At 44.7% G+C, this 21,328-nt stretch overlaps 2 protein-coding genes across 3 annotated transcripts; both read right to left on the bottom strand.

Annotated features, from left to right (window-relative positions):
* Nucleotides 1–366: 366 nt before the first annotated feature.
* Nucleotides 367–10,188, bottom strand: LOC8023873 (sodium-dependent nutrient amino acid transporter 1). 2 transcript variants are annotated; one of them, XM_029969387.2, is made up of 10 exons: nt 10,067–10,188; nt 9,053–9,187; nt 8,127–8,230; nt 7,331–7,455; nt 6,919–7,019; nt 6,231–6,356; nt 4,310–4,409; nt 3,682–3,782; nt 3,098–3,256; nt 367–1,203 (listed from the first exon to the last, which is right to left on the bottom strand). In XM_029969387.2, exons 1-10 carry the CDS (start codon nt 10,160–10,162, stop codon nt 1,063–1,065), a joined length of 1,188 nt encoding a protein of 395 aa, XP_029825247.2. In that variant the 5' UTR covers nt 10,163–10,188; the 3' UTR covers nt 367–1,062. The 2 variants fall into 2 exon arrangements, with proteins under 2 accessions (XP_029825247.2, XP_040079165.1); XM_040223231.1 differs by lacking the exon at nt 6,231–6,356.
* Nucleotides 10,189–10,380: 192 nt separating this feature from the next.
* Nucleotides 10,381–15,903, bottom strand: LOC120850646 (sodium- and chloride-dependent neutral and basic amino acid transporter B(0+)-like). The gene is made up of 4 exons (XM_040223222.1): nt 15,774–15,903; nt 14,055–14,186; nt 13,421–13,596; nt 10,381–10,551 (listed from the first exon to the last, which is right to left on the bottom strand). Exons 1-4 carry the CDS (start codon nt 15,874–15,876, stop codon nt 10,381–10,383), a joined length of 582 nt encoding a protein of 193 aa, XP_040079156.1. The 5' UTR covers nt 15,877–15,903.
* Between the last annotated feature and the right edge of the window lie 5,425 nt (nt 15,904–21,328).

Here is a 21,328-nt window from a genome sequence, read left to right as displayed (position 1 = left end):
CCGGACTGAAATAATTGGTGCAGCTGCCACTAGATGGCGCGTTGAAAAACCTAATCTGAGGTCACCATTTCTGCAATTTTTCTCGATCTCTGTTGACAATATGTGCCACCATTATAACTGTATTAGTCGTGTAAAGTTCCTCAATAGGACGGGCTCAGGGTTATGAACCTCACACCTGTTGTCTTGCATCAACATAGGACTTTTGAAACTCCAGATATTGAATTCCTGACACACCACCTGGTATATCTCGCCGACATACTTATGTGCGTCTGGTAGCAGGAATATGCACGCCCGATCAACACACCACGTGGTTCCGAACTTGCTTGTTACTGAACCTCACGGCCCGAAGCTACGTCAGTGATCTATCGTAGACTGGAAGAAAGAATAATTTTATATCACGTGACCCGCAAAAAGGCGTACCATAATGATTGACCAAGATACCGGGAGCACGTTCTCGTAACTGATTTTTACTTGAGGCGTAATGAAAACACATGCATATAGGTTATTTCTAGAACCGCGTACCGTATACGGCAGTTTTAGCTGCAAGAGTGGCGCCACGCTTTTCCCACCGCCACCTGTCGCCGCGATTTGTGTAGTGCTGTATCATACCAACGGACAGTGCTGGCCCAGTTTCTAGAGCAACCGAGAAAGCCGAACAAGGCCGACAGTAGACGGGTAGTGCTCGAATGTATTTGGAGGCGCCGCTCGCGTCTGCTTTTGCTTATATAGTACCTCAAAGTTTAAAATGTCCATGCGCGTCTCTGCATGCGTTGAACGTACGGTGAATGAGGCGCTCAATGCTTCACAATACGCCCACGTCGGTGTGCTAAGCATGCTTTTATGTGGGCTTTTCCTTACTTTTACTGACTTTTACCGTCTTTAATGAACGGATGGAAAGATAAAATGAACCTTAATTTATAAAGTAGCCGCCGGGCTTCACTATCAGCTCAGTTACTGGCAAACTCCAGACCCAAAACAGAGATCACAATGGCACTTCTGATGTTGCGATCTTTTAGCGTCGTGTCGCTACTCTGGCAGCTAAAGTTGCCCCATACAGTGGCTCTAGTTCTCTCCAACAAGATGCGAATTATATTTTTGTAAGAAACGGTGAGGGTTGACTTGTGTGGGAGCGGGTTCCGACGCCGAGTAAGAGTTGACGTTGTATTCGTTGTAGAAGCAGGGCACCAGGCACTGTTCCAACTTCTGGATTGAGATATTTGGAACGTCCGAAAAATGTCAGGGCAGATTCAGGCCATGCAAAACAAGAACCATTTGAACACGTTAGTGAACCTTGCGACAAATACAGCAAACTGGTACACGCCCCATCCTTTGGACGGCGAGCGTACGTGCTTCTTATCCATTCGTCAACACTAATAAAAGCGCCTAAGAATGTTATCTGGTTATTTGCAGTCTTAGCCTCCTCTAACTGGGGGAAACGGGACATTCGTTAAAATAAACCAAGGCTAAGGCAAAGTAGACGTTAGATGTTTCGACAGCGTTAGGTCGGTCTGCCATAGTTCGGCGAGACTTGTGCACACTGTACATAAGAGATATACCCAGTAGAGTACAACTGCTATCCTGGAGATATTATCATGCATCACACAGTAAATACAAACAACTGCACGCCGGTGGTATCCCATTCGGATCGTAATGAACCCCCCCCCCCCCCCCCCCCCCCCAAGAGTGTGGATAAAACCCGAAATCTTTGGGGTTTGTCACGGAAGTTTTCACTGAATGTGCTCCAAGCTGCATTCTGCTAACACCGCTGCTCACGTGGTCTGGTGCAAGCATCATATTCACTTGATTACTTTCCCTTTCGCTTTTTCCTCTCTTTTTTCCCCGCGTTGAAGACTGGGAGAGGAGGGAGAGAGCAGCAAGCAGTAGGCAGTGTACTTTTAGAACAGGTAGAGACGACCAACGTCACGTTCTTCTCGAGGACAAAAAGTGGTTGAAGGGAATTACTTCTGCGCTGTCTGGCGCTGACGTCGGAGTCGTTTTACATTGGAAAAATTTACACCACGTGACTTATACACCAATTCAGTCTCACCGCTAAACTTGGCGGGAAATCGATATCACGTGACCTGACAACACAACCGATAGACGAATTCAAGTTACCACTAAATTTAGCGGAACAATTTGTCACGTGACGTAGGCACCAATTGTCAGTTTCCCCGCTAAATTTAGCGAAAAACCTGACGCCACGGGACTTATGCACCTGTTCAGTTTCCAAGATCAATTTAGCAGAAAAATTGATGTCACGTGACCTGATGTCACGGGACCTACAGACAAATTCGAAGTCCCCGCTAACTTTAGCGGAAAGTGACGTCACGTAACCTATCCACCAACTAAGTTTCCTCGCTAAATTTAGGGGAAGAATAGACGCCACGTGACTTACCCACATATTTTGCTTCCCGCTGAATTTAGCGGGAGAATCGATCTCACGTGACCTGACGTCACGAGTCCTAAAGACATATTCAGGTTTCCCGCTAAATTCAGCAAAAAAATTCACGTCAGGTCACCTATGCACCAATTCAGTTTCCTCTACTAAATTTGGCGGGAACATTGATGTCACGTGACCTGACATCACGAGCCTCCAGACGAAGTAAGGTTCCCCGCTACATTTAGCGGAAACATTTACGTGACGTGACCTATCCACCAATTTAGTTTCCCCGAAAACTTTTACAGAAACAAATTGGCGACTATATGACGGTCGTCATTGTCATATCGTCGAATAAGCAACACATCCTAGCGCTCTCTGAACGCATCACGCCACGTAATCGTTCCCAATTTTTTTTCTTGCCCTACCCAGCCACCTTTACCCAGCAACCTTTTTTAAGGTGGCTGGGTAGATTCTTCTTCTTCTGTGCTTTACCTTACCTAACTTCATGCTTATAGAGGAGGCTATGCAGCAGCTAGTGTGACGGACACTTAAACGTGCTAAGTGTCTCTCAATACTTAAATGCGCTGTTATCTCTGACAATTTACGCATATACGCAGCGTCAACAACACGTCTCAGATGGATTGACACCAATAAAGCCCGGCTTATTTGTGATTAGCAAACTAAAATGCCAAAGAGCATCCGGATTTCGTCGCTTACGCTTGGGTGTTTAAGAGCTGACACGACTGCCCAGAGGGGCACCTGGAGCGCCCCCAGCATGATGAGGCTCCAGCCGATGTAGCAGGCGTACACCGGGTATTCGATCGGCCCGAGGCGCAGCGAACTGCAGCTGGTCAGTAGGTTTGTCATCACGGTGGCCTGTAATGTACAATGCTTGTTAATTCAGCGTAACCTACTTCGCATCACTGTTGTGGCAGCTATCGTCACAGCAATCCACATCACGAATATGTGAGAAAAGTAACTTTTCATCCAGGCAGTGCTGATAAAAATCAAAACAGTACTTGGCCTCACAAATTGAGGCTGCAATCTGGTTCCTTTGTAATAAGAAACACCAAACTTTAACAAGAAAGTATTAATGGCCGAATTGTCAAGACCTGACAGCTGGCTGTCATTCGACATTGCAACAGGTTTCTCCTTTGAGTTCAATTATGCAATGACATATAAGATAACCAGCCGTCCCTGTTTTCGATTTCGGGGGTCCGGGTGCACGAAGCTTAGGGAACACTATAACACACATTCTTTGGCAAGCTGAGATAGCACGACTCATTCAGGATAACACTTACTGCGAGAATGACGGGCAAGATTATGCACCAGGCGACTTCGAGCTTTACGGCTGAGAGCTCGCCGTGCATCAGCATTATGTCCAGCTTAAGATGATCCAGACCTAGAAAAACAGTTGAGCTCGGGTATTTCTATATAGCATAATATACAGATTAGACATCCTGCACCTGAGTAGCCGAAGCTATCGTTTAGTTCAAGGGTTGCCAAACTGCGGCTCGCGGGTCTCATGCGGTTCTTTATTGGCTCTCTGCAAAGGAAGTCCCCTCCCCAAAACACGAGAAAGAAAGCAATATAGAAGAAAATACAACTTTCTTTGAGCAGATCGGACTAACTGGATAAAAGGCTTCAGGGGCAGTGCCTGATTAACCTTGCCTGCACGCTTGCTTTGTTACAGGAAATGTTTTGCGTAGCGTTCTTTGTCACATTGGAGGTCAAGCATGATGCTTAAAGGAAGGCTACAGTAGAGGCCATTCTCTTAATGTTTCGCTTTCATTATTTTCTTCCCCAACTCCTCACTTCAAAAGATTTTTTTTTTCTTTTTGCGGCTTTTTGCTTATGTCTGTCTGGCCACCCCTGGTCTAGTTAAATTCGATCGGGTCACCCGTCGCCTTCAGCGTCATCGGCACTCACCGTAAATCCACATCACGGCCAGAAGCTCAAACGCCGCAATGTAGATGAGCATGAAGCTAACGACTTGAGTGTCCACGAGATGAAGCAAGTAGAGACCAGCCTGCAGAAAGAATATGCAATGTTTACACACAGACTATTCCGCGTATCGCCACCGCGCAGATAATGTAAACAAGCATATAACACAGGACGAAACGAGAGCAGCGTGATTACGCTTCCTTAACAGCTGAGAATCAACCGCTATGATCGCCGACAGTTTAATAAACGCCAGGCGCGGCTACTCCCAAGCATCTTGGTATCGTTTCGCGGCGAAACAGACGCGAAGCCGATTGCGGCCTAATTAAGCGATAAGAAAGCCGAAGAACAATTCCCAGACACTATTATGACCGGGTTCCACTGAAGCGACAAACAGAAACAACCGACAACGACAGGACTCAAACGCATGCAGCATGCTCGGGATGTTACCTTTGTCAGGCGTTTTGTCGTTCGGTGCTCGTTAAGTAAGCACGAGTGATTGCAAGCGTGCCAAAGGTACCCTCACGTGCATGATGCTTTTGTTTGAACATAGGCTCCTTCATTCTACAAAGCGTGTCAAATCGCGAAAGACTTTGGCTCGAGGCTTGTCGCTGTCGCTTGTTTCTGTTTGTCGCTCTAGTTGAACTCGGGCATCAGCGACGTGCTCGTTCGAAAGCGTATTTGTGGTCGACGTTGGAGACTGGCCAAACGATAGCTTCCTGTACACTGATAATCCCTGTCCAATCATCGGTTCATGACGAGGCAAATCCTGCCAATCACGGAGAGGCACAGGCAAGTTCTACCGATCACAGCGAAGGCAAATCCTGGTCGTGAGGTCACGAACGGAAACTATGAGACGGAGCCGCCAAAACATCTCGGCGCTAGTATTCCTTTGATTTTGTGTTTATATAGTTTTGTTATATCGATTAAAAAAAAATAAAGAAACAAGAAAAACTTTCCTCACTTCTAGCTGCTTCGTTAGTAGCACAACTCAAAGTGAAAGAGGGTTGCCCCAAGTCGTAATATTGTATTATTACCATTTGAAGGAATGCATCGCTTCCACAAATATACAACAAGCCTACAGAAACGTGTTAACAAAAAAATAAAAAATAATCTTGATATAGCACTTAAAGGGGCACTGAAGTCATTTTTGAAAAAGGCCGTTTAATATTGTTTAAAATGTGTTAGTTCCCACATATTACAAAACCGCATATTCATCTCAGGGCAATAGAAAAAGATGTGGACACTTTCTTCTCGCGGACTACACTGTGTGGACAAATGAGAGCCCTACGATACGCGCAGATTCTGAATGATTTTATCATAACTCGTTTCGAAGAGGCTCCTGATAGGTACATATTCAGATAAGACTCATCTTTTTCTCCGCGTGCCAAGTCATCGCTTGCCACTCGCCGACAAGCGTCCTTCGTCGACCACTTCACTTGGAAGAAAAATCTTCCCAGAGAGGGCGTGTCGCGATCTTTGAACACGCTTTTAACGAGGAAATAAGCTACGCGCTATTGGGATTTCGGGTTTGTTGGGATGCCTAGAGCACCTAGATTGAGTTGTCACCACAAAAGGATCATCTCAGAATCGACCTCAGTGCCCCTTTAATACTTGTAACAATATGTTCAGAAGCGGAGTATTGCTGCTGAGGAAATTTCCCTGGAAAATATGCCACTGAAACTAAAGCCGTTTAAGGTTTGCTATTTTTTTCTATGTCCAGTCTTTTATTATTCTTTTACATGCCATCGGTTACATACGCAAAGTTAGGTTGAAAGCGAATGAATGATACCATTACTCTCGCCAGCCTTGCACTTCACTGAAATATCTGCAAGTCTTCAGACCACGCTTGTATACATTTGTACCGATGTATTTTAGTAACCTTTTTGGTTGCACCTTAACCTCATACCTTCGTGACAAAGGGGAGACCAAAGGCAAAGCCAACAATGCAGTAGCTGACCAGCAAAGGCCGCTTGCTTCGAATGACTGGGAACATATCTCGCCAGTGAGTGACCGCCACATTCACAATTAGAACCTAGGAAGACATTGAAAGAAGATAAGGCAATATCCTTAATATGCGAAGTAGTAAAGTTTAAAAAAAAAAACTTATAAGCGAACAGCTTTTTTTTTACCAACTAGAACTAATAAGAAACCTGCACGGATAAAAATATGCTACATCTCTTTTTAGATGAGCGCTATAGTACAATCATGCAGAGGGGGGATGTCAACTGCCAGTTGCTGTCTACGAAACGGAATGTTTGAATATTGCTGTTTCGGGTTGTCTGCTAACATGAATTGTTTTAGAACAATTCGGTTAGTCCTGAATTCAAACTCAAACCGATTGGAAGCGAAAATGCTACATTTAACAGTCCACCACTCGCTTTTTGTATTCAAGTAATTATTATTTTGACCCTATCCTAATCAGTAAAAATCATGAACTCCGTTAATTGTTTTGTGATCGAGAACATCATCTAAACAATGTTTGTAGCATCGTCTCATGCATCATAATCGGTTTGAGCTCAAGAACTGTCACTCATGAGCTCCTATTTAGTGTCAGGTTGTTTTTTCTTTGGTAAACTTAAATCAGGAATGGATACCTGAGAATTGGTCCCAGTCACAATGACGAGCAGGAAGAACACTGTCGAGAGGGTCCAGTGGATGGAATACTTGTTCATTGCGACGAAAATCACACTGTGACCTACAACAACAAGAGCCTGTTCACTGTCTGGGCCAACATACGCCACTTTTGTATCTTAGTTCATCTTCCGCTCGTCGATTCGGAGCGTGTCCCACGGTACGGAATTTTGCCTCCTTCGCGGATTTTGGAAAGCGCTCCGGATCTACGAGTAAAATTCATCCTAAGTTATCCGCCGGTGTTTTAAAACGAAAATGTAACGAATGCGTTTCTATACGTTACCGAAAAACATAACGCGTAATTACCGGCAACGCGTTACCGCTCAAACTGCTTTTACTAAAACCAGGGACACCACTGCAAGTAAGCGTCGTTACCTCCATGCACGATGTCTCCAACGGGAATATTCATGTTCCAGGACATCGTTCCAAGCGACCCGAACACAATGACGGCATACATGAGGCTCGCCCCTAGGCTTAGCATGGTCACGAAGAGCACAACCCTAAAACACCAAACAGGAAGAACGACACACAGAGAAATACGAGAGGACGCGTCACGACGCACTTATTATATACGTCAAGTTCAGCGCCGTGAAAAACAAAAGCCTAAAGATTTATGTTCAGGACACTTTTTTTGTGTCTTACTGCATGAGTAGGAAGAAGAAGTGGAGCATTAAAACGCTCGTGCATGGTACAGTGGTATAGTATCTTATATCTGTGGTCAACAGAAATTCAAGAATTACAATATGTGATGAATTGTATTATCTCTCCGAAGTCAAGGAGATTTTAACATTACACGTTAAGTACGCTGGTGAGGGGATGACGAAGCAAGAAACAAGTCACGCCCTAAGCTGTAGGAGACTGTAGTGTATTTTTGTCTGAAGATCATAATAACCGCTGGTCAAATATATCCTCCCTTGCTTAGTATGGAATTCGCAATTCGCACAGTTATGAACGCATCTCGTTTTAAGGAGTTCATTGTTTGGCCAGCAGAATTATTCGACTGATATCAGCTAGGGTGTGTTGAAGATATCTTGAGTTCGCGACGCGTTTTTATCGAGAGAAAAATAGGGTAACGAAAGAAAATGTGGCGAAAGGGAGTATTATCGCTCTTAATATATTAGTTTAGTTCCGGGTAAAGATTCACTATTGCGCGTGACAACGGGATGCTTACTTGTGAATGTTGGCAAAAAAGTGGTTGTAGCTTCCGTAGACGAGAAGGGGGCCCGAAGTGATTCCGAACGTGAAGAACACCTGTTCCACCGCTCGGGTCCAAACCTGGACGTCACAGTATAATATATGTCAACGTAAATGTACTGCATCATACACTTTTAAAAAAAGTCTAGAGCGTTCGTTTTCTTGCAATGGTGGGAGAACAGCTAGAATCTATGAAGGAAACATGACGAACGACGATTCCTAGCACGTTTAAAACAAAAACAAAAGTTGGCACTGTGGAACTGTGCCTGACATTCCTCCTTTATTGGTTCCACATCACAGACATGTTTTCTAAGGCCTAGCATATTATAAGTATTGTCATTGGCCATGCTTCCGTCTGCAGGTTGCAGCAAATGGCTCTAGTAGACAGTCAAGATTTCTTAGTATATAGATCAATTGAAACTACGCTCTAGAGCTCAATTCATTATTTTGAATGCCGCTCGTGACATAGCAAATGGTGATGCTTTCGCTATCATTTGATGTCCGCTAGAAGCAAAATGTGCATCACGCACGTAGCCAAGATTTTGTTTCGGGGGGGGGGGGGGGGGGGGGGGGGGGAGCACGCTTATGACAAAATGCTGTATGGGGGGACTGTATGGGGGGAGGTGGGAGAGGAGGTCCAAGCAAAATCGAAGATTTCGGGAAGGGGGGGGGGGGGGGGGGAGGGCCCATGGGCCGCCCCCCTGGCTACGTGCCTGATGTGCATTCATTATAAAATTTGCTTCATAAAAGACTAGCCGGCATAACTGTTCGCATCACATCTCGTGATTCATTTTGATGTTCGACGGTAGTGTTCATAAAGAAAACGTGCGTGTGTGTGTTCGTGACAAACATGTCGCAGACCGTATAGAAAGTGTCGCATAAACTGAAGAAACTCAGACTCACGGTTATCTTGAGCAGCGAGCTCCACTTGGGTAACAGCACGTAGATTAAACCATACACAGCCCCTTCCTGCCATACCGTGCTCACCATTAGAAAGATGACCAGTCCCAGAGTGACCACTCCCACTAGAAACGATTTCTGGAAGGTACAAAAAAATAAATAAAAAGGCGATACTACCCGTGGTGACACAAAACATCTCTTTCACCAGTAATACCGAATTACTAATTCATGATATAAAAGAATTACAAATATTTATATAAAATACCCAACAAGTAGTCCACCGGAATAAGTTTTTTTATTGTGACAAAGGTCGGCAATAAGCTCCTACTCAAGGTGGTTCACATTCTTACAATGTGTGATGGAGATTGTGGCGCTTGAACTATATAGACTTCATCCTTCTTTGTTGGTGGTAATGACCTTGAGTTTGAGACTGTATAAAGAGGTGGATTAAATAAACGAGTTATCTGAGTTTGAGACGTCGTCCTGTCTAATTTCTGTCCCTTCTACTTTTTTTTCTCTTCTACCTTAGTCGCAGGATGATTAAACATTGTTAATATTCATCAGCTCATTTTATGCACACTAAGGCATGTAGTTTCCACTCTTTAGATGACTTGTCCAATTACTGGATGAATAACTTCATTGACATTTACAACGAGTAAGTTAGCATTCAGCTATATTTAATGTATCGCTCACTCCTTCCCATATAACTACCATTAAGAGCTTCTGTGACCTTGTAGAATAAGGATACAGCTCGTGAAACTTCGTTGAGGCTATTTTTTGGTCTCAAAGCAGCACCTCGAAATCTCGAATGGCGTGAGAGCGATGTACAATTGTGTCAGCTACCTATGTTTCGCATGGCAAGAGAATAGAGTGTCATACGGAGTTGAATTCGACATTTTAAGAAACGAAGTGGTGCCTTTGAATCACATTCGTGGTCGAAAGGAGCGCGGCACGTACAGCCGAGAGTTTTAAGTTTGTGCCAAAGCATCAAAATAACCACTTCGTTAAGAGTTTCACCTTTCCTGTGGGCTTGAGTCCCATGGTGGAGCACAGAAACAGCAGCGCCCACGTTAGGCCGAGGCAAATCAACAGCTGCGGATGAAAGTTCGCCATGTCCCCCAGTTGATGGTGCTTGAGGCCAATCGAGAGGTGGCTGTGGAAAGCAATTTACGTATACACTGATAAATGCTCTCCACGACACTGAGATGCAATTATCAAACGTATGTAAACGCTATAAAAAAAAATAAGAAGCTTTTAGTAGATGTCTCTATGCAATAAAAACGGCAGAATTTCAGGAGTATACAGTATACGGTGGGTATGCGGTGGGCTGCTTACAAGAAGTGTTCGTTCATAGTTTCTGTAATGTTGACGCAGCCAGCAGTCGTGTCTTTGATGCCGTAAGACCTGAGGTGTGTGGAGCTGCGGGAACGATTCTGTGACTTCGACTGGACGCTGCGGAGCGCGACGCCGCCGTAGATTGCATGTCCTGAGCCGCAAACAAGCTGAAAAGTTATAGTATTTAGTTACAATTATTGTCTCTAGTGCAACGCCTCGACTTGATCCCGACAAAAAAAAAATATGGACGTTGGAAAACAACACAAAAGTAACTAGTTTTGTAGGGCAATACCAGACCCCGCTTATGCTCTATCTCAAAAGTTATCTTCAGTGCTGGCAACTTCATAGGTAGGGCTCCGTGTTTTCGGATAAATCCGAAAAACTCCGAAAAACACCCACCGGTAATGTTTTTGTCAATTCGGATTTATCCGATAAACTCCGAATCGTTATGTGCCCATGCCACCCCCCCCCCCCCCAACCCCCCGCCCAAACCCCCACAATAAAAAAAAAAAAAATTACTTTTTTTTTTTTTTAATTTGAGCAGCGCACGATCACTGGTCCTGGGAAAATGACACCCTCGGACCGTTGTCCAAAGGGGGTCCTATGCAGGGTGTAAGATAGACAGGTGGGGAAACGGCCCATAGAAGCCTACCGCAGCGCCGTGACCGGATTGTGTACTCGTCTGCTTGCGGGTACCCCCCATTTGCGACAGATGGCGCTGCGGCGAGAAGAAAAAAAAGTCGGAATCGGATTTGCATGGAACTCTATGGGAGAGTGCCCAAAATAAACCGAGAGCACGACAGTTCTCCATTGAAAATCCACGAGAAACCATCTCCGTCAGTTTAGCAGGTCCCCACCGGTCACCCACCCGGAGTGAGAGTTCGCGGTGCTCCACATAGATGGCGCCACACAAAACGAGAAAACCGAGGGGGACACAATCCGGTCGCTCATTTGGCTCTCGTTTCCCCACCTGTCTATCTTACACCCTGGTCCTATGGCTTGTCTCGTCAAGGTTGGTTTAGGGAAACAGGTCATCGTACCATTCGTGTCACGACAAAAGCCACTCTTTTGGTTTCCAGTTTGGGCCATGGGGTTTGGGATTTAAAGGAAGGGAAGGGTATGTTTCTGGGGTAACAGCGAAAACTATGGACCATAGGGATTGTATAAAATAGGGAAGAGTGGCAGTTGAAACTTCTCTATTACATGCTTAACCATTCCACCTCGCGCGGCCCCGAGATATATTGATAGGATGACTACGAGCTTCCTTGCGGCTACCGCGGGCAGTTTATTGATTTTAAGGTATCGACGTTTATCGAAGCCACACTTGTGTGCGACTTTTGTAGTGGGACAAATTAGTATTGCCAATGACAGCAACGCCAAATTCAACTGAAAAAATCTTAATTGATACAAGCGCGTTTTATTTTTTATCTGGCATACGTTTGCATCCGGTTATTATTTAATATTTTTTAATAGGAAACACTGCGAAATTAATCTCCGAATTTCGGAGAATCGGGGATTTATGAAAAATAAACTCCGATAAACAGCGAATTTGTGCTAAAAAATATACTTTGAAAAACACCCTCCGAATTTCACAAGAAATAAACTCCGAAAACACGGAGCCCTATTCGTAGGCAAAATGAGTTGTGTGGACGTGCACTTGCGCCTAAAATGTGCTTTCGAAAAGTGCTTTCGCCCGTGACTTTGCCAGAGCTCAAGACAACTTGTTCGATGAAGTGTTAATAACATTATATACCTAATCTGAGCATTGGGAGCCATTCACAAATCAAAATATTTATAAATTGGAAAGAATTCAAAATAAGGCTGCTAGATTTATCTTTAATTGCTACCGGTCGACTGAGTCGGTCACAAAACTCAAGGAGCAAGCAGGCCTGCCTAGCATAAAGACCAGATTAGAAACGAATAGAATGAAACTTTTTTTTCAGATATTTCATGGTCATTCGATGTTGGATACCCGAAAATACGTCGTGATGTCTCCTCCGGTGTACCACAGAATAAAACATAGCTTAAATATCCAATCCTATCAATACTCTACGGATCATTTTAAGCACTCCTTTTTTGTTCGATGTATTGATTTCTGGAATAAGCTGCCTGAATGTATAGTCAACTCTCAAAATGTGTCAACTTTTGTGAAGGAAATTGAAATGTTTCTTTCTTCCCATGTCACCAAGGGATGTGACTGAATTATTGAATTCTTTGTGTGTCCTTGGTATGTTTTTGAAAATATGTACCACTCCTGCCTTGGCCTCACGGCTGGCAGAATGAATAAATAAATAAAATAAATAAATATTATTATCATATACAAAATCTGAGCAAAACGGGATGTTTCAGGTTTTCAATTTGTTTGTGACATAATGTGATTGTCAGCCGATTGAAGGTTTTAAATAATGCATTCTCTCTGCTGCCCTGACTTCTCAGCATCTTAATTTACAGTGTCGGTCTGCTGTGTCTTGTACCATATTGCCTTGCAATGCAATAGTTATCAACGTTATATCTCTCTACTGCCCTGACTTCTCAGCATCTTAGTTTACAGTGTCGCTCTGCTGTGTCTTGTACCATATTGCCTTGCAATGCAATAGTTATCAACGTTATATTCAGACACTAATACTTTGTCCCAAACGCCGGACCATCACAGACAGTTGAGCAAATTCTGTGAAGTTCGACCGCAGTCAACGCTACGATCCAATGGAGCCAATCAAACAGCACTAAAAGTGCATCGTCATGGTGCTCGTCATCTTTTTCCTTTCGCTTTCACAGACTAAACTAAAACAAAAATACAAAAAAATCGCAGGATTGCAGCGAATTCCCTGTGCAAGATGATTGGTTTAGCCGGTGATCAATAGCAGACGCTCAAAGACGACGAGTACAATGACGATACACCATCGCCGCCGCTGAGATTGGCTCCATGGTATCTTACCATTGATTGCGGTCGGACTTTATGTGAAACGAATCATCGCATGGTCAGGTTTTATCTTCGGCATAATCTTGCGCGTTCTGCAGCTGTGTATTGGGACGCACTTTCTCGGGTAGAAAGCAGGTCTCCGTCTTGAGCTCCCAGAATCCGTAACAGCCGGCGATGGGAGCCAAATTGAAATCCGTGAAGGACAGAAAGAGCTGGAGCAGGGACTGGGCGAGGATCACTTGGAAGTAGCTGGCGATGATCAAGCTCACCATCGCGATACTTATTTCGACACCTAGAAGAAGAAAAGCGAATTTTGTAACGTGCGCTTACCGATATCTCTTCTGTGCGTCGCCGATCATGAAAACTGCGCGACTCTTGGTTATATCTCCGAGACATCCCGGGACATCCCAGTGTTATATGACGTCACGTGCCAAGGGAAACGACGTTTTAATGCAATTTTTGCGTTACGTGTCACGTGACCTAACGTCGGGTCATCTGGCATCTTGACATCAAAGTGTCGTGTGACGTCACGGCGTCACGTGACATCATGGTATCGCATGAAGAACGTCACACTCATGACGTGATGTAAATAGTTCAACGTCATCAGCGTTACGTTACCATCAGGGCTAGATGCCAGGGACGCGAAAGCGCTAGGAGCTGGTCCTATAATTGCTGTGCATTTGAAATATGAATCCATCCAATAGCGGATAAGAAAATGCTACTATATATAAATGAAGCGACTGGTCTTGCCTTTAGCGAGAGGTACACAGCGCGTGATGCCGCTGGGTCCCAGTCGAGTATATTGACCCAAGATGAGCTCCAAATAGAGCAGAGGGTAGCCTACAAGAACGAGCATCACGCTGTATGCCACCAGGAACGACCCTGTGGACGTAGAAAATCAAGGAAAAATAGATAAAGGCAATAATTAAGTTTTATTGAAGCTCACTATTTTCACCAAAAAAAACACACGGCAGGTTGTTTTTTTCGGATGTTTGGCCTCCAGTGCGTGCACGTTTCCATCCGCCGTGCCAGCCGTGCTTTTGCTACGCGTAAAGGCTGGAAACTTAGGGGACGCCCAAGTATAGGCAGTATTTACTGGACGCTATATTTGAGGGCGCTTTTCAGACCGCAGGCCCAGAACGAGCTCACAATAGTAGGCTGATAAGACCGGCAATCCTGATGGTGTAGAATGCACGTTGCGAAAGAACTGTGGAAGAGCGCCGTCAGCACCTGCTGAGCAATCGCGCACACAGCTATGGCCGCCAGTGGATACTCCCTGGTTCTGCTGGAGGCGGAACAAACAAATACCTCCCTGCATTTCTAATCTTGTCGGTTACCATAGTATATCCTAAGTTCAAGTAACTATTAGCAACGTACGCGACCAAAAACGTCACTGTGATCGGTTTTCCACGATTGGCCGAACCACGGGCGTTAGAGCACTGTCAGACTGTCAACTACGACTGTGTTGGTATGAGAACTTGACGGCTGCTAACTTCCACTGCAATTTTTAAACACACCATCTAACTTGTCGTCGCAACTGACGTCAAAAAGCCAGGATCGCAGCCTGTGACGCCACGGCAAGGCAAATCTCGGTCGTGACGTTACGAATGAAGCCACAAAAGAGCGCCACCGAAATATTTCGGCGCGAATAAGCGCATTCACGGGGTAGCACCTTACTACGATTGATAACGTTATAACGACGCCAAGTTACAACAGAGAACCACCGACACTCCATCCGGGATTCATAGGAAGCGTGGAGATAAACGGCACACGAAACACTAACGCGTCGGTGACTCGCGGCCATATCACAACGTAACGTAGTCAAAAGCTGATGTGCGCATGAGTCTTCACTGACTCAAGGAGAGCGTGTTGGTAGAACAAACAGGATACCTGACTGCCGCCATGATTGTATTCGTGTGAACAAGCGCGTCCAATTACGAGCTTGCCAAAGACATCTTCACACGCATGAACATCCGCAGGATTATCACGCTTGTAAATTGTAATGATGTATATGCAGAGTAACAACAAGGAACTAGCTTAACATAAAACGCCTTCCTCTTTACAAAACAAAAACATTAAATGTATCGCTACTGTTACTATTTTCAAATAAGTACCAAATGAGTTGGTCTAGTTCTCTGCTATAAATATACACCTACAGGAAATTACATTGGCCTACACATAGAAACAGATTACCGAATATTCGAAAACTTCCATTTTGTTTTATCATTAACCAGCTATGGGGTCTCATCTGACTGAGGCTGTCCACATTGGTGACCGCAATTTTGGGTGGAAGATATAAATGCATTTCTTAAATAAATACTATGGTCGCAAAATATTTTACACGTAAAGTTGCTTTTTGCACATAAAATACAATATCGTATTAACGTATAGTTAATAAGCTCACAAAGACAGCACATATTTCGGAAGATAGTTTCGACAGTGAAACAAGATCTTTCTGACAATACTCACCGCCATCGTTTTCGTAGAGCACCTTGGGAAAGCGCCAGATATTTCCCAGCCCGACAGCGATGCTGACGCAGGAAAATATCAACTGTTGGTCGCTGGACCACATCTTCCTGTCTGGCTGATCATCTGGCCGTCGTGCCTTCAGAAAAGATTACATATAGATCTTCTTAAAGGCTCCTAAAGGCTTGCCCGCACATTTTCGCTGGAATAGTGTGACCCACTGCGCTGTAAACGCTTGTGACCTAGTCCAACGAGAAACAACACAGGCACACTGGCACCGTTTATCAGTAAGTCCGGGAACACTTTCCTTCCGCGTATGAGTAGACTCTAGGTTTAGCAGTATTTTCGAAATCATATCTAAGCACCACCTATATCAGAAATTCCCTCTGGACATCCAACGCCAATCGTTCAGTATACAGCTTTCCACTATGTTGCAGAAGTTCATCAACGACCCTATGATATATTGAAAAATGCCACGAGAGGTACAAGGACGGTGCCTGTGGCAGTAAAGTTTTATGATACGGGTGACGGCCCGTACCGGCAATGTAGCGGGGGATGGTGCTGGCACGCTAAGGATGAATCCTGATCCTGGTGTTTTCTTGAAGCCCATTGCAACCATCGTTTTGGGATAAATTTTGGCACTCGTAGCCGATTTAAGCTAGAATTATTAACGGCAATGTCCACCAATCCCAAAGATAATCGCGTGACTCTTAACAATTATTACATTTATTGTACCTGACAGGTGTCACAAAGTACCATAACCAACGCCGCTTTTTTTTTTTTTTGACACACAATAATAGGGAGTCGACGTGAGTACTCCTCCGGGTATGCGTAATCCCTCTACAAGGTTTGTGTGACATATATTGATATCGCTAAACCGGTATACGTGCACAGTTTCTGAAATAATTATCGAAATGTGAGATAAATCCACAGGCAAAGTATACAGCCATGTCCCGTTAATTTGAATACCCCGGTATATGAACAACCATTCTCAAGGAAAAACTGGAAAAATACATGCCGTCTTGTCTCACTATTAAAAACAACTCACATTATGGACGATATTTTGTGTGTGTGTGTGTCTGTGTGCGTGGGGGGGGGGGGTCCATATTAATGACACATCCCTGTACTTATATAGCTTGACTGAAGCAACACCAGCGGTCATTGGGAAGAACCTTCTGCTGAGCGCGTTGCTCTTGCGGTACGTATTTTGCGCCGCCGAATGGAAATTTTCTTGTCAACAAGTTGTAATAACGGTGTAATGACGTCGGGCGCAAGTCATGCATGCTGACCTTCCTCTGTAAGTAAGCCAGACAAATCGGAGCCTGCACATAGGATGTTCCAACTTCCCCGAATGTGCGCTAAGCATCTTACCGTATGAAATTTAAAGGCGCAGTTATTTTCCTGTGGAACATGAGAGCAAAAAACTTGCCAAAGTCCATATTAAGCCCTTTCGAAGATCATCGAGTTAAAGACACTAATATAAACATGTGGAGCTATCTCCCGATGGATGCAGTGGACGACGCACTCTAAAGTCTGCTCGCTTAACCTATCGGGAGATGGCGCCACGTGTCGATAGCGTCAGTAGCTTGGTCGTCTTCGAACGGGTCGAACGTTAGGCAAGTTGTTTTTACCACATTATTTTACAGACAGAGGACTACGCCTTGACATTCCACACGGTAAGAAAAAAACTTTCACTGCACACTCAGTGAAAGTTTGAGCTTTTTAATGAGCAGGTGCCGTTTTTTCCGATCCGTTTCGCGACGGAAGGTTCGCTTGGGACAACCTATATATAAAAAATTTTCAGCCATTTCACTCTGGTGAAGAAGGAAGACTAGCGGAGCTGTACAATGGAAAGTAATGGCCGGCCGCAAGTCGGCAAGCCAGAGTGAAAAGGCTGCCGCCATCTACGAGAGACGGCGGAAACCAGATACGTGGCTTCTCGTCGTCGCTCATAGATGGCGGTAGGTGTTCAGAATTCGGTGTCTTCATTTCTTTGCGGGAGACACGATCCTGGGGAAACTAGCCCTTAACAGCTCCGCTGTAAAAAAAAAAAAAGCACAAACGGAACCTGCTCACCTCTCGACGATTTCTTCTATCCATTGCCATCTCTATGTCACCTGCGGCACTGGAGTGAGACGACTGCAAAAATATATTCATAAACATACTTTTAAAAAAAACGGTACCCAACAAAGACCGGTGAATTAACTGTAATCAATACTTTCCGGTTTCGAACTCTAGAGGAACAAATGATCGGCATTCGTATGGCATGGGTCCGGTTGAATTGGTAATAAAAACCTAATACAGTCCCCAACCGCCCTTTCTACAACAGCTTCAACAACAAGATTATGAGCTCTGCCGATCAAACAAATTCAACATTTTCCTTTAATTTATTGTTCGACTTCAGAGATGTCGAGAAGCTATTGTTTTGACAGGTTCCAGGAGAGCTTTAAATACAAATATTTACCAAATAGGCTGTCTGCCGAGTTTAAAAATCCGTCCAGGTAGTTTAAATCTAGCCTGAGTTCATGAGAAATAACGATCTGTGATCTTCCGTTACTGAAAATGAAATTGTAGCGCAATAGCTCGTGGCCGTTTGGTTTTTACGTGTTTTTTACGTCAATGCTGGCCAAGCATTTCAAAGAACCCTCTTGTAAGCGCACCTCGGTATTGCCTAGGATCCCGGCGTTGGACGTGGCACCGGTCTCAACCCTGGCACTCGTCCTTTCAGAAGTACGTGGATCCTCCGATCTACTGATGTCCGACGAGATTCCTTCAACTTCCTGAAAAGAAAAATGTATTTCACGAAAATGTTTGGCCCGAGTGCCGTGGCTGTTTTACCATGCTAAGTTCGAATGTGGATCCCTGAGAACGGAAGAATGTCTGAGCTTCCAATCTTCTTCCTCGTCCTCTTAAATGTATTTCACCTTTTTTTTTTTTTTCAAAAAAGGCAAAAGACAAAAAAAAGGAAGGGTTTGAGTGAGAGTGGAACGCTCTAAACAAACAGACCAATAAGGAGTACTCACTGGGCGCCATATTTGTGGGTGCTGTCTAGAGCGCATGCTGAGAATGAGCCCCCTTAATAGGCTGTTAAGACCGGCCGTTTTAACGGTGTGGAATGCACGTTGCAAAAGAGCCCTGGAAGCTAGCCATCACCACGCTCTCAGCAGTCGCGCACACAGCTATGGACGCTAGGGAATACTTCCTATACATATATTTTGGAATTATCATTCACGCCGCATTACAATAGCAAACATGCTGTCTTGCGTTCTTTAATGCGACATGAAAAGGTCGCTGTTCGACCGGTATTTGTTGACTTGGTGCCTAATCGACTACTTCCAAAATTCCCTGCATAAAACACTGCGCTGCACAGCGATATTACTGAATATCGCTGTGCAGCTATATTCAGTATGAATATTTTTTACTCTACAGGAGCTTACTGGTACTAGTGGGAGTCAAGGATACGCGCACGCAACTTTGCTGGTCAAGAAACTCCTTTGTTGAGGTGTAATTTCAAGGACAAAAGCGATCATTTTCATTCAATCTCTCCTTTGCAAAATTTCGTGACGTAACATGGGGATCGCAGTACACCCATATGACGATATTTGAATGCTGTTCATAGATTGGACCCGAGCATTGCGTGGGCGCTCGATTTGGGCTCGTGATAATTACTAGCTCGAGAAGCATTCGGGTAGTGGCCCGTGTCCAATCGCTGCAACGACGACAATAGCCGACCCATAACAATATCTGGAACTCAGCGCGTGCCCTGTGCTTTGCCAACCCCAGCGCGTGGCTATGATCTATAGGGTGCCTTCATGTGCGCTTTGCTTAGGGTGGTGGCATCTCGCCATTTTGTCCCACACGTTTATTTTTATTTTTTTGTTCAGAAGCGCGTGCAAGGGCATGTCCCTGCACCCGTTTGTGGCGCTGACTGTGCTATGGCGACATTTTGTTTTCGTCGATTTCTTTCTATTTTCCCTGTGAGCGCGTGCTGTCGGCATCAGGTACTACAAGGGGTGGCATCACCCTAGACGGAAGGACATTGAGGCACCCTGATGATCTACATTGGCGGCATATAATCGGCTCCAGATCCCGTGGCCGCTTGTTCTGGCTGCGAGTTGAGGGGGCGAACGCTGCTCGTTTTTCTTTAGTTTTTTTCTGGGACTTCTATTGCGTGGGGTGAAAAACGAACGCGTGTTTCATAGGTCATTAATGTCAGGGATCCGTTCGAAGCGGTAATTGCGCAAATTACTAAAATTGTTGCATCGCCCCTTTGGCCATAAAAGAGGAGTGGAATGGTTTCGATTTCGATTGCCCAGTTGACAAAGTACTGCGTCTCAACACGGGGCGCCTTTTCGCAGGTCGTCAGGGCGCAGAAGGCACTCAAGGGCGCAGTCACTTGTCAACGGGGATCACGTGACTACCTACGTGCCCCCTCGCCTCCTTAGCCCCCCCCCCCCCCCCCCCCCCCGCCCCGACCCAAAGTTCCTGCTTTTATTTTGATCGTGTTCTTTTTTCTCTCCGGAGTTGTGCAGCCGGCGTCGGCGTTGCTGTTCAACACGCACATTCCGAAAACAAATGTATAGTCGATTGCATTTTTCGTGACCTTTTAAAAAATGTGGAATGCAAAAAAAAAAAAAACAAATTCTCAAAGTACAACATCAGCTATCAGGCCGCACGTAACGTTTGCTTGGTTGTCCCCTACATTACAGAATGCGGCACCGTTGCTTTTCATGATTTATTTCAGGTCTTTAGACAAAGGACCTGAATGCTGTGTCATAAACTTTGCAATTAATTGGAAAATGCGTGTACCTCTTAAAATCGCGCCCGAACCTTCCCAGACCTTGGCCCGATAAGAAATATCGAGTAGCATTAAAAACTTTCTTTCAGCTCCTCGAGGACATTGAATTGCTGACAGTGCTATAATTATTTTTTTTCATCTTTCTCTCATTTCTCATTTCGAAACTAAAGACTAGAGTATGTATATAATTTAAACATTTCATCTCATTATCATTGACCTTTTGCTGATAGTCTTTCTGCCCCCTCTCCCCTTCCCGAGTACAAAGAAGCCTGTCGGAGCGCAAAGCTCAGACTAAACTCTCTGTTTTCATAAAAATATTCTCCCTCTCTTTGTTCGTTGGCACCGATGAAGAAACATCAAGGAGGCGATGTTTGCATTCCAACATCTTTTTTTTTTTTAACATCCCGACCGTTTTGTTGTTAACCGGCTTGTTATACACAAACTGAAACAAAAATATAAACTAAACAACGAACTCACAAAACCTGGTTAAAAACAAGGAGGGAGCCAGATGCAAAGCGAGACTGCAACCATACGAAGACGCGCTCGCACTTTATGGAGGCTCAAAAAGCGTGCCAAATATCTTTGTTACGGAGTGTACGCCCTTACATTATTTAAGTGCGCGCAAGACAGAGGAATATACAGCTCGCCTTTGTTGTATATTCAAAATTTTAATCGTTACGCGTGCCGAAATGACGTGGAGGAGCTCAGAACATCGCCGCCGGGTGTGTCACGTCCAAAAGTATTAACTTTCGAGCCAGTC

Source organism: Ixodes scapularis, unplaced genomic scaffold (genome assembly GCF_016920785.2).
Source record: "Ixodes scapularis isolate PalLabHiFi unplaced genomic scaffold, ASM1692078v2 PGA_scaffold8__174_contigs__length_109621045, whole genome shotgun sequence".
NCBI classification, from domain to species: Eukaryota; Metazoa; Arthropoda; class Arachnida; order Ixodida; family Ixodidae; genus Ixodes; species Ixodes scapularis.
This window is presented reverse-complemented; position numbering and strand designations above follow the sequence as displayed.